Consider the following 12,976-nt stretch of genomic DNA (forward strand, 5'->3'; position numbering starts at 1 on the left):
CAATGGACAAACAAATATCGAGTCATGGCCGTGGACTGTGTCTCCCTCTTCGGATTGCGCCGAATTCTAGCACGGTGCAGATCGACTCGTTCATCTCGATACCCGACGGATAGATATGGTCAAGGATACCGAAGTACAGCTCCGCCTGTCGTGACCCTCGTCAAACCATGATCCGATGGCATAATTATGCATACAGACCCCTGACTGACATGTATCGATGTATCACATGGATCTGAATGACCCGAATTAGCTAATTGAGGAGCCTTTTAAAACCCCAGAGTCCGCTACGTATACCGACGAACTAAGCTTCTCTGTGATCGAAGCCAAATCAATCTCGCTTGCGCCGATCCCTGCTACTCGTTGAGCCAGCGCCTCAGCCACCCATGCAATGCCCGCCCAATAATTGGTCTGCTTGGTCAATCCCTGTTGAACAGTCGTTATATTGTTGGCGGCCACCGAAGTGAGTAACGAGCGGAAAAGATCCGAGGGCTTCTTAGGATCCTTTTCCTTCTGCGCAGCTGGATCAGAATTGTCAGGTGGTGGGTTATCGATTCCAGGTGGTTCTGACCGGGTCTGCACATCTTGATCTAGGTTCACATGTTCCTGCTCTATCTCTGTGCGGGAGTCAGCTAGTTTGAGAGGAAAAAAAGGGCGAAGATTTCACCTTTGACATAGCAGCATCCTGCTACGTAAAAAGCTTGATTGCAGAATGGCAAAGATAGATAAGCATTTGGATTCAGTATGTCACTCAATACGAGAACATCTCCGATTGTTCTAGCTGAATTCTTCCACAGGTTGGAAGCTGCAACAGCATTTGGCGTGACATGACCGCTGTTCACACCCGGGTATAGGTTCGATCGCGTGGCACCTCTGCGTATGTAATCGGTGTTTGTGAGATACCCAGAAGCCTTTGAGGAGGTGAGCGGATGACCAAAGAAGCCCAGCTAAAGTAGTGACAGCTTACGATGATTGTGTGCATCCAGAGATGCAGATGTAGATACATGGGACCCTGATTTGCTTTGGTATGATGCTGAAGGCTATGCAGCAGCAACATCAGCCCTGAGTCTTTGATGCTGCGATACGAGTATGATAACTCACTTTGTAACATTCCAGTGTAAGTCCTCGGGCAGCGTGTTGTACACTTGTATGGCCTTTGACCTAGCAACAATCACAGCCTTGTCAATCTCCTCCTGATCCGGCCGACCACTATTCAGCTCCGTGATCAACTGCCCATATGCCAACATTTGTCTAGCGGCGTAGGGAAAAGGACTTCGAGCTTCTACCGAGGGTGAGAGGGTCATATCTTCGGGACTGGGTAACAGTTGGGTGATCTCGTCTACGCGTAAAGTAGGTTGACGACCGGTACCAAACGCAAGCGCAAAATCCAATATCAAGACCGACCAGAAGAGGAGTCTGTTCAAGCGCCTATCCTCTGGTGATATTTGGGCCTCCGCAGGTGGGTTCTAACGAAGTATTCAGACTCAGAGCTGCACGAGGATGTAAGCACCATATGGACTTACTAGCTGTAGACCTAGATCAATCGCCATCCGCACAGCCATCCCAGTAAACATCCACTCCTCAGACTCGGAGTCTACAACTTTATCAGCTTGTTGTCGGATGATTCAGACTCACCAGTCCCCAACCCCACATGAGCCAATAGTACTAATCCCATCACGGTCTCCCTCGATGGCACAGATAACATCGATCCGAGCAAGGCTTTGGCGGCTGCGTAGAACTCGTTACCATACTCGAATGGTTTCAGGTGTTTTAGGGCGAGTCTCGGATGGGATGAGAATCTGAGGAAACAGGTAGTGATCAGCCTTACATCAGTTCATCTCATCCATGAAGACCCATTCACCTTGCAGTCACAGACGCGATACACAGGAGTAAGAAGGATGATCCCGTTCCTGCTGTTATCGATGATTCTAGTGTATTCCTCTCCAAAAAGGGGAACTGGCAGCCGAAGTGGATGAAGAATGAATCGAGAAGATGGTGCATGATGGCTGGATTTGGCATTCGATCCGGTCCAATGAGATCCTCCGTGAAATTAGCTTCGGGGGAGATTGGCGTAGATGCCTGGCTTCCTGTACCGGGTCGTTGCACTCTAACTTTTAAGATAATTCGCTGTAAGCCGGGAACAATAGCGGTTTGTCCATGAGGTCTCCACCAGGTGACCTTGACGACCTTGTCATCGTCATTCAAGTTCTTGTCAACTGCCGCTCTACCGAACATGAGCCGATCCTGATTTACGGATGAAGTATCAGAAGCCGCAGGTCGATCCTCATGTACACTGCCATCTTCAACAACTGGCAACCGACCGCTAAGCGCCAGAACTACTTGAGCTGGGTCGAAGGTGGACAGCCAGTCGGGCGAAGCGATTGAAGAGTTCAGGTTCAGTGGGTCGAGAGTCGAATTGACAGATGGGTCTGCTGAGAAAGCGGGCAATCCGGGTTGGGGTTGAGTGGCAATAGGGAGACTGTAGTCAAATGTCGGAAAGGTTGTACTGGTGAAGTCGAAACTCTGGTCTATACTCAGGTCAGCAGATTGCATTTGATCTCGATACGGTCAGAGGTCAAGACAAGACATAATATGCAATGCGATGCTCACTAGCTGACGGATTGACTCCCCATTCCGACAACCAGTCGTGCTCTAGCAGACCAGACCAGAGATCCTGATCCGTTTTGACTTCCTCTACAGGCTTCTCAATCGTCTGCTCTTTAGATTTCCTTCGCTTGTAATTCCTGTTCTTTCTCGCTTCGGCCGATCTCCCATCCGCCGTTGGCCATATACACAGCATCTCATCCTTGATACAGCTTCCGCATGGCTCAGGAGCCTGACCACCACAACGGCACTTTCGCGTTCGGCACTGCGTTGTCGTATATTCGGTCATTTTTTGTCAAGTTGGATAGCAGACGATGATGCTCACTGGTAGACAAGCATTTCTTGCTCGAGTGATCTTCCGTTTCTTCGTGTTACTACCCGACTCCATCTCCTCTTCCTCTGGACTGTGAGATCTTTCCACTTCTCCAGCTTCAGAGATTTGAGAAACGACAGCGGCATCGGTTGTTACGTCTGAGAATGCTACATGATTGCGGAAGAGGTGGTCGATACCAGTGGTATGTAGCGATGAATGACCTAAATCATCGAGGTTGGTGTGAGACGCGTGTGCTTGGGCATCGGCCACTTGTTGACGGCGCTGAGCGTCTCGCGATGACTCCGCTGCTCCTTTGGGTTCATGAAACGACATTTTGACTAGATCTCGACGGGCTTGACCAGGTCGAATTCGATGAAATCGTGTTGTGTTTATACGGTGAGTTGAAATAGTTGCCAAGTCAATTCGAGCTTCAGGAAAGCATGCTGCGACAAAAGGTACCCAATGTTTCGGTCGATTATCACGTGTGATAGGCTTGTTGTAGCTCCTTGGACCCCATTGATCGAAAAGGATCACGATGGCATCATGCTGGGGCAGAGGTTGAGATTGACAATCGTTGCTCCTGTCATGGTCATGGAGGGAGGGAGAAGGGGTGAGAGGAGATTTATGATCGTCGTCATACAGACTTGCCAAATGGGGCAATGTTAGTGGTGACAAGTAACTTCCGCGGTAGTTATACATCACGACACTGTTGCTCTTGCAGCGATATCATTCCATGAATCTACATATATCTACATATGACCCTATGCAGCCATAATCAGGCCTTGATACCTTACTCGTCGACGATTTGGACCTTGATGGCCAGCTGAGATCGATCGACACAAGTCTCAAAGGCATCTACAGTCTCTTCAATCGGGAATGTATGAGTGATCAAGGCATCAACATCACCAAGTACGCCCTCAGCAGCTAGACGAATGACCACAGGCCATGATTGTTGATAGCGGAACGAGGTGATAATGTTGATCTCCCTGAATCCCATTGACATCAATGGTATCTCGATATCCGGTTTACCACATCCTATTTGCACTAGAGTACCTCCATCTTCCAGTGCCTATCAATGATAACATGAGCACGTCAATCAGGTATAATATTAACAGTCATCCCACTCACATAACAAGCCGAATTAATGCTCGAGGCAGCACCAGTAGCTTCGAAGGCCAGTTGAGGCAGACACGCAGTACCCATCACCTCTCTGATCTTTGCAGCCGTTGTCAGCCTGTCCCAACCAAGTTCAATCTTGAGTGTCTTCCTGAACCCCATCGAATAAGCTTGATCCAAGCGATTTTGTTCCAGATCGGTGATGACAATCGGAGATGCGCCTGCAGCACGAGCGCAAAGCGCAGCTGCCAAGCCTATCGGACCTGCCCCGCAGATTACAATCGGCTGACCGAGGTATGGCGAAGCACGTCGGATAGCGTTGTAGGCCACGGACAAAGGCTCTATCAGCGCACCAGTCGCGTATGACATGTTGTCGGGGATCCTGCGCCAGGTGTTGAGCCGAACGATCGACGACCTCACTTGTCATGACTCACTTGTGAAGGAAACGAGCAGGATGCGCAACAAATCTTCTCATAGTTCCGTCCGAAGGAGGAGTTCCAGAAAAGCTACAGGACGATTAAGCTATGCTTCGGGGGCTGTGAGAAAAGAAAGACTGCTGACTCACACCACTTTAGGACACAGATTGTATCGACCTCGGACGCACATATCGCATTCCCAGCATGCTACTCCGGGCTCGATCGATACCCTATCTCCTACCTGGAGATCTCGGACAGATGATCCAACTTCCAGAATTTGACCACTAGACTCGTGTCCTAGTATTATATCATGAGTGACGCAACAATCTCCTATTCGACCCGTCTTCCTGCACCAGCTGTGAGCTATAGCCCAGAGTGAGGACGAAGATTACACCTACCAGAAGTGTATCTCCCTGATTTCAAGCGCTGTCAGCTCCCAGCTTTACTGTGATTGGACTGCAGAATTCCGCGTGTAGGTATGTACTCACGATCCACATATACCCGTTGCTTTCTGATGTCGCAGGTGTCATCATTGTGTATTTGAAGCAGAGCATAATTACTCACAACATGTATGACACATTCTTCTGGCCCGCAAGCGGGGTAGGATTCCTCCTTCTGATATATCCTGTGAAGGCGTTGATCAACATGTTGATCGCGCGTAAGATGGCGTCAGCGACATGCTTACTTGTGGTCCTTCGTGACCCAGAGCGCTAAGTTGGGTCTAGACTTGACATCAATTAGAGGTGCATGGCCATTGGCGGTCTTCTTGGGATGCTTGACAAGACCGTTGACTTTCTCTGGGGTGTTATCTATGGTAGAAGGCATTATGGTGATCTTTGCGCCCCTGAGCAGCGAAATCTAGTTCAAAAAGAATTGCAGAAACGAACATTATGATATCTATAAGAAGCGTAGAGCACATTCTGAATATCTTGCGAGTGCACACCTGTTCGTGAACGGAGTAGACATCGTGAATGCACAATGTAGGCATATCCGGAGATCATTCACTCGATATTTGGTCACCCGTACTATCCTCTCTTCCCGGCTAACACATCATTTTCCGGTCAGAAGCCGAAAACAACCGCTTTCCGGAGCCATTCCGGGGCTCTATGCCCTATCCACGGGGATCCTGCAACAGCCTGTCATGCACTAGCGTGATTTTGGTGGTAAATCAGCAGCTACGCCATACGCACAAACATTAGTTGCGATAGCGGAGGTCACTCACCTGGCTGCGAAGCCGGCATATGAACAACCATCATGCCGGCGGTGCATTTGCTTTAGCAAGGGAGATACCTCCTCTGTATTGTCCGTCCCTGCGCAGTAGTGATACAGACAGGAGTTCAAAATATCTATATATAGCTTGAAGAGCTTGGCTACAAAGACTTAATCTCTCAGAATCTAGATTGATGCTCGCAGAACGACATTGTTCCATCAAATGAATCAATCCGAATACACGATGAAATCTCAGTTCAATCTCTTCGGCCGAGGGCTATCACTTCAAGTTGCCATCACGATATCATGTCAGCTGGCATTTGTGCTCTTTGGGTACGATCAAGGTGTCTTCTCCGGTATTGTTGGCAATGAGCACTTCCTCGACACTTTCGGACACCCAAATCCAGGCTTGGAGGGGATCATCGTTTCTATCTACAACCTCGGCTGCTTTTCGGGTTGTATTCTGGCTTTCTTCGTATGTGAAACGCTTGGCAGAAGACGAAGTATGTGGCTGGCAATGGCTTTCATTATTGTGAGCTCGTGACTACGATGGACTCCTCTGTCTGAAGAGTCTGACAACATGTTAAAATAGGTGGGAGCTGTCCTTCAGACGACCGCTTTCTCGGTACCACATATGATGGTTGCTCGTTTCATCACTGGTATAGGCACAGGTATCGAGACATCGACAGTCCCAACTTATCAATCCGAGCTATGCGAAGCCGACAAGCGAGGCCGACTCGTTTCGAGTGAACCATTATTTGTCGGTGTAGGAATCGAAATAGCTTACTGGTTCGACTACGGCATGAACTTCAAGGGAGGTGCAATCGCCTGGAGGCTTCCCATTGCATTCCAAATGGTATTCGCCGTAGTAGGTTTGTTCAATACCAGCCGTTCCACGGTCAGAGCTGATCTGATGGCAGGCGGTGGTTATACTGGTCTTTGGTCTTCCTGAATCACCGCGATACCTGTATGCACACGGTAGAAACGAAGAAGCCCTCAAGGTTCTCTGCGACGTTTATGACCGTTCCCCAGATGATGAGAAGATACAAAAGGAGCAAGCCGACATACTGGGGGCTCTTCAGCTTGAGCAGGAGCACGGCGAGTATAAGTGGAGTCAGCTTCTCAAGAGAGATGACGTTCGAACTGGCCAACGCGTGCTGCTGGCGTATGGAGCCATGTTCATGCAGCAAGTGTCCGGTATAAACCTCGTTGTGTAAGTCTAGCTTGCTGCTAGAAACTCATACATACTACAACGAGACTGACTGTCACCCTGATAGGTACTACGTCACCACTGTCCTCCAGCTGAACGTTGGCCTGGACCGAAACCTGTCCCTCATCCTTGGTGGAGCGATCAATGCGATGTTCTTGATCGGCTCCTTCCTCCCCGCCCTATACCTTGATCAGATGGGCAGGAGAAGACCAATGATGTGGGGCTCTTTTGGATGCGCGGTATCGATGCTGCTCATAGCCGTATTGCTGAGTTTTGCCGATGCGGAGGCTTCTTTGGCCCACGCCACAAGTACTGCTAGTGTCGCCTTCTTCTTTTCGGTGAGTCGAGTAGCCATGAAGAAGGATTTGATTCTGACTATCTTCTCTTGCGTCAGTACATGTTGATCTTCGGAGCAACGGGCAACTGCGTTCCATGGGCATATGTACCAGAGATCCTTCCTTTGCACGTTCGAGCGAAAGGGACAGCGATCGGCATTTCTGCAAACTGGCTGTGGTGAGTCGCGCAATTCCTCTCAGCCGCATTATGCTGAATCCAGAGCAAAGGAATTTCTTCGTTGTAATGATCACACCTACAATAATCAACAATATCAAGTGGAAAGCCTATCTGATATTCATGGCGTGAGTACCATTCGTTGCAACCGTAGTACAGCGATTTGGCTGATGGTCAGCTATGTTCAGTACCAACTTCATCTTCGTGCCTACTGTGTATTTCTTCTACCCTGAAACGACCAATCTCTCGCTTGAGGAGATTGATTACCTTTTCCTGGAAGCAGACGCGGTCAAAGCGTCCTTGAGAAGGTTAAAACCCATTGATGGCTCTGGAAATCCGACAGACTTGGAAACGGGTGAGAAGGCGCACCGAGAGCACGTCGATCCGTCTCCTCCACCCGGAGCCAACGATCTGGAGTAGAAAAGCTTCACCAGAACCAACTTATATCGCATGCATATCGCTTAATGCAATTTGTCATTCGTAACTCCACCATTCTGTAGCGATGACAAGCCTTGCCGACACAGCCCCCCAAGGACGAGCGTCGAGGCGTTACATTCTCCCATGAGTTGCAAGAAGATGGAGGCAAGGCGAGACTCCAGATACATTCCATAACATCCTGTGTGGGACAACGTTTGACAGGTAATATAGTTCCTTGCAAGTCCCTGGCAATCGCACTCAGTGCGAGACGCCACTGAAGCGTTGTCATTCTAGACACTTTTGACGGCTGTCCAGAAAATCCGCCCAAATCTGAGTGATCATGCACAGCACAATGCATTCTTTATGACTACATCGCGGTAAAATGAAATCGTCGATCCCTACTGCCCGAACTCCACTGAACACCTGAACACCCCATCCCTGAATACGAAGTTGCATATCCTCACAGTGACGCTTTGAAAATCTTCCCCCTCGTGACTCTTTCGCGGCCTTGGCCGGAATACAGCGCCTATTGCAAGGAGGTCTCTTGTCTTCGAACATCATCTTCGTGATAGATGCTGCCATCCTTCTCCGCTCGATCGTGTGGGTTCTGAGCCGCTCGCTCTGCCTTAAGAGCGGTAAGGTCGAACTTTCCGAATTTTCGAGCGGGGACATTGGCCTCGTAAAGCATGTCGAGATCTTCGAGCGTTCGGCCTTTGAGTTCTGGTACGAAGAAGTAACTGAAGACGATAGCGGCAATCGAGAAGCCTCCGAAGATGTAAGTGATTTGACCTTGCAGATTTCCATATTGAGCTTGTTGAATGTACGGAACAACAAGGTTGTTGATCAGGCCGACAGCATAACCAGCCCAAGCTGCGACGGCAAGGGTTTTGGCTCGAAGCTGTTGACTACTAATCTCAGCCGCAATTGTCCAAGGTAGCGCACCCCAGGTGGGTGAGTAGGTCAGGACCCAGATGAAGATAGCCGCGAGTGTGAGACTGCCAAGAGATCCGGTGGGTTTGTTGTTGGTAGCGGAGGCGACAGCTGCCATAATGAACATGCAGGATCCCATGAAGCAGGAGCCGAACAGGACCATTGGTCGTCGACCGATTCGATCGGGAAGGTAGAACCCAAGGAAAGTGATCACGAGTTTAGCGGTGTAGAGGGCAACGAGAAGCTCGTAGGTGTTCGTGAATCCGAGATTGAGCATCGTGATGTTGAGGTAGTTGTTGGTGAAAGATATACCTTGACCCTGTTGAAGACAAAGCATACCGCAAGCCACCAAGGTTCGCCTGAGATCTTGACCTCGGAAGATCTGCAACCATCCGTACCTGGATTGATTTTCTCTCTCGTGCGCCAAAGAGTCAATCACTTCCTGCAGCTGGTCGTTTAGGTCCTGATCAGACAACTTTCTACCTCGAAGGCGTCGCAGCTGCGTGAATGCCTCTTCGTTTCGACCCTGGCCTACCAGCCACTGTTGGTGAATCGTCAGCATGGGTCCAATGACGTCGATCTGTCACACTGAGGACTTACTCTTGGTGATTCCGGAAGGAAAGGTGTGACCACTAATATAATGATAGGAAAGAGGAATTGTAAACCGATCGGGACCAGCCAAACAGACGAGTTGGTTTTGGCGTGGACGCCAAACATGACAATGTTCGCCAAAAGAGTTCCCGTATTGTTGAAGACGGTGTATGCGTTCGTCAAAGCTCCTCTGATCCGGTGTGGAGCACACTCCGATTGATAGACCCCAGTGACGGCGGAAGCGATACCGACAGAGGAGTTTACGATGATTTTACCAGCCACCAACATCCAGAAGCTTGATTTGACAGTCGAGCAGGCCATGATGATCGATCCAACGATACTAATGAATTGAAAGATTAGCTTCAGATAGCTCAAGTCGGTGAAGTAAACTTACGCGATAACAGCGAGTGACATGAAGGAAGCCTTTCGACCGTATTTCTCGTTGATGAACGGAGCGATCATACAGCCAATCATAATACCGGCGGTACCTAGCGCAGTACCCGCACTTTGATCGTTGGCATTCATCCACTTGATCGTGACTCCATTCTCGACTTTGGTACCGCTACCAAAGGTCAGATTGAACTGGAGGACGATACTTGTCGTGTGAGCTGCGACCTGGAAGATCTCTCGAACAAACTCACATGACGAGAGCCCATCACCCCGCCCCACCAATTGTTGTCGTACCCGAAGGTGAATGCACCCATGGATGAAAACACTGCCGCGAAGAGCAGCACAGGTGTCATATCCTGGTACAGCGCAGTCTGCTTGAAGCCCATGTTGATGATATGCTTTTACCTTGGTGTCAAGTTTAAGGTTCGAAGATCCAGTTCTGGGGACAGATGGGGCCATGTTGTGGAGAACCCCCTCGTCCTTTATATGTAGGAAGATCGGTTCAACATTCATCGTTGTGGTCTAAATTTCCATGGACAATCCCGAAAGCCAGATCCCTGGGACATGCTATCGCTCCGGAAGTTACATGTGACTTCCGGAAAATCCTGACCCAATCAGCCTGTGCAGCGCTTCAGCCTATTCAGTTGTCTGCCGCTGCCAAGCCAGAACCGGTAAAGTCCGGTCCGCCATCTTGTGAAGTACATATAGCTATGCGCGTGGGAAACTGACATCATGTCACGCGTCGATTCAAAGGTCAAAAGCATACATCAATCATGGTGAGAACGATAGATCAACTTGCTCGTTCAAAAAAACTTGAGATTCGTGTCCACAAAAACGGGAGACATCTGGTCTCTGGTCCCGAGGTGAGTCCGACGACGACTGACCTTCGCTGACATTGTAGAATGAACCTTTCTTTTGGCAAGCGGATACAGCATGGGAGATATTTCACCGACTCGAAGAAGACGAGGTGAAGTTGTATCTAAGCAAAAGAGCCCAGCAAGGGTTCAATGTCATCTTCGCGGTTTTGTTTGCCGAGCACGGGTGAGCCGCATGTCTAACATCGCCTGAAAGATGTAAGCTAACTTGAATGGCGCAGCGGCGTGACTTTACCGAATCGAAAGGGCGAATGGCCATTTCATCCTAAGAATGCTGTTGGTGACAAGTACTATCCAGATGTCTTTCGACCTAACGAGAAGTACTTTGACTATGTGGACTGGGTGAGTGTGTCTGAGAAGCTAGTAGGACCCTTGGGAAATGCTGAAAGGCAACGAAAATCCCCTAGGTCATTGACTACGCTGCGAGTGTAGGCATCCGTGTTGCTATACAGCCTGTGTGGGGCAATTATGTAGCCGGAGTGTATCACCGGATCGACCACTATTTCGACAATGTTGACGCTGCCAAAGCCTTCGGAGAGTTCAGTGGGCGAAGATATCCTTTCTTGCCTTACTTGAATGGAGGAGATGTGCACAGATATTGGTTCGACGACGCGTCTTTCAACGCCAGAGAAGGAAAGCCTACACGGGGATCTGGGATCAAAGTGATCGACTATGGGCCGGTTTTTGAAGCGTTCGCAGAGGGGATAATAGCTGGAGAAGCGGAACACAGACACGATGGATCTTCATCTTTCATTGCCTTTCATCCGAGTGAGTTTTATGGGTCAAGTCCACTCGATGAGATGCTGGTACTGATGAGCATCAAACAGCGGCGAGCTGGCTCCCTGACACTCCCCTACCATATGCTTCGCACCTCTTCCCTCACTCGAAGTGGCTTACAATCGACGGTATACAATCTGGACATACATGTTGCTACAAGTACCCGCCTCTGAGCGATCCCAGTATCGGCACGTTGAACTGGTTTCACGCACAGGATAGTGTCGACTTGGTCAGAGAGATGTATGCAAGGTCAACCGAGGACAAGAGCCTGCGGCCAGTGATAGATCTTGAGCCGCATTATGAAAGTGAGTACTCAATGCAATACGAAGCGGAATACTGACAACGAGAACAGGCACCCATTACAACTTTGATCCTGCAAAAGAGCAATGGAAAGCAAGCAATATCCGTCAAGGGGCTTGGCAAGCAGTGAGTTGAACGAAGCCTCAGAATGAATATTTTCTGATCTGTTGCGATTAGGTCTTCGCTGGAGCTGCAGGAGTGACTTATGGTGTGAATTCTGTCTGTGAGTGTGCAACGTGTCTTCTGACGATGTTTTCCAAGCTGAAAACGCGTGTGCAGGGCAAATGAACAATTTGGAATCCACATCGCATCCTCCAATTCCTCACCGCACTGTCTCAGGTATGCACTGCCTTCCAAACCCAGTCGAAGATCGCTGATGGAGATACCCAGCGGCCAATTGGTTCGATGAGCTCGATCTTCCTGGTGCGACTTATGTGTCTTTCATCACCAAGTGGATCACTTCCAGGCCCACCTTCTTCAATCGCATCCCAGACCAATCGATCATCCTATCTGATACCTTTGACCGACCGAGCGATGTGGATGATTACGATGGGAAAGACGCACAGGTGATTTCCGGTACAAGGGACACCGGTGGAAAGTGGCTCGCAGTGTACACACCGATGGGCCGCAATTTCATTCTAGATACGACCGGACTTGCTGGTGCAAAGCTCGAAGCGGTATGGTTCAACCCGAGGACTGGACAGGAAGTCCCTGATGGAGAGGTCAAACGGGAGAAGATCGAAGTCGTTCCACCATCTGCTGGATCTGATGATCACGATTGGATCTATTACGTTCAAGCTGTCTAGTGATACCCCTGGAATGCACACTGAAGCTTGTGACGGACAAACTACCTGCGACTATGATTTCCATGGATAGAAACAGAAAGCGAAGCGGACACGTCTGTCTGCTTGAATCGCCCGAAGCGGTGGTATGCATGGGCAACAATCTCCTACCCAGGTTTGCAATGCGGACTGAATGTGTGGGAAACAATGCGTATGTACGAGATCAATGGCGAGGCAGCCACGAGCCGAAAGGCGTTTTGAGACAGCGAAATCTCTCGGTTCTCAGGAGGGAACATGATTTGCTGAATTCCTTTCGCGAGTTGCGCTCTCTTAGTCTGACTCCGGTCTGCTCAATGCATAGACAGAAAATGTAAGCTGAATGGAGTGACTACCGGAATCAGGGTAGCTGATTCCAGGCTTTATCCCGGACCGGAATCATAACCTCGACTTCAAGTGCATTCCTCTCATGCAACTTGCGTTGGAAGTCGTTCCTTCTCTACACTTGTGCAACGAGATGCGGCTTGAACCTAGTCTGGTAT

At 49.5% G+C, this 12,976-nt stretch overlaps 5 protein-coding genes across 5 annotated transcripts; 2 read left to right on the forward strand and 3 right to left on the reverse strand.

Annotated features, from left to right (window-relative positions):
* Positions 1-246: 246 nt before the first annotated feature.
* Positions 247-3,247, reverse strand: I303_104095 (uncharacterized protein; the record flags this gene model as incomplete). Its single annotated transcript, XM_065968902.1, has 9 exons — positions 247-614; positions 665-908; positions 965-1,037; positions 1,099-1,463; positions 1,521-1,531; positions 1,633-1,796; positions 1,859-2,525; positions 2,608-2,833; positions 2,927-3,247. The coding sequence occupies 9 exons, from the start codon at positions 3,245-3,247 to the stop codon at positions 247-249; spliced, it is 2,439 nt and encodes an 812-aa protein (XP_065824974.1).
* A 457-nt stretch (positions 3,248-3,704) lies between these two features.
* On the reverse strand, positions 3,705-5,271 carry I303_104096 (chlorophyll synthesis pathway protein BchC; the record flags this gene model as incomplete). The annotated part of the gene is made up of 8 exons (XM_018407424.1): positions 3,705-3,983; positions 4,043-4,412; positions 4,465-4,536; positions 4,596-4,793; positions 4,845-4,859; positions 4,935-4,957; positions 5,011-5,071; positions 5,132-5,271. The coding sequence occupies 8 exons, from the start codon at positions 5,269-5,271 to the stop codon at positions 3,705-3,707; spliced, it is 1,158 nt and encodes a 385-aa protein (XP_018264232.1).
* A 628-nt stretch (positions 5,272-5,899) lies between these two features.
* On the forward strand, positions 5,900-7,795 carry I303_104097 (uncharacterized protein; the record flags this gene model as incomplete). Its single annotated transcript, XM_018407425.1, has 7 exons — positions 5,900-6,187; positions 6,248-6,523; positions 6,576-6,868; positions 6,933-7,203; positions 7,260-7,378; positions 7,429-7,503; positions 7,564-7,795. The coding sequence occupies 7 exons, from the start codon at positions 5,900-5,902 to the stop codon at positions 7,793-7,795; spliced, it is 1,554 nt and encodes a 517-aa protein (XP_018264233.1).
* Positions 7,796-8,318: 523 nt separating this feature from the next.
* Positions 8,319-10,089, reverse strand: I303_104098 (uncharacterized protein; the record flags this gene model as incomplete). The annotated part of the gene is made up of 4 exons (XM_018407426.1): positions 8,319-9,263; positions 9,323-9,653; positions 9,708-9,895; positions 9,955-10,089. 4 exons carry the CDS (start codon positions 10,087-10,089, stop codon positions 8,319-8,321), a joined length of 1,599 nt encoding a protein of 532 aa, XP_018264234.1.
* A 387-nt stretch (positions 10,090-10,476) lies between these two features.
* Positions 10,477-12,461, forward strand: I303_104099 (uncharacterized protein; the record flags this gene model as incomplete). The annotated part of the gene is made up of 9 exons (XM_065968903.1): positions 10,477-10,479; positions 10,605-10,744; positions 10,800-10,920; positions 10,986-11,346; positions 11,406-11,660; positions 11,708-11,781; positions 11,833-11,878; positions 11,935-11,994; positions 12,046-12,461. The coding sequence occupies 9 exons, from the start codon at positions 10,477-10,479 to the stop codon at positions 12,459-12,461; spliced, it is 1,476 nt and encodes a 491-aa protein (XP_065824975.1).
* Between the last annotated feature and the right edge of the window lie 515 nt (positions 12,462-12,976).

Source organism: Kwoniella dejecticola, chromosome 4, assembly GCF_000512565.2.
Source record: "Kwoniella dejecticola CBS 10117 chromosome 4, complete sequence".
NCBI lineage: Eukaryota > Fungi > Basidiomycota > Tremellomycetes > Tremellales > Cryptococcaceae > Kwoniella > Kwoniella dejecticola.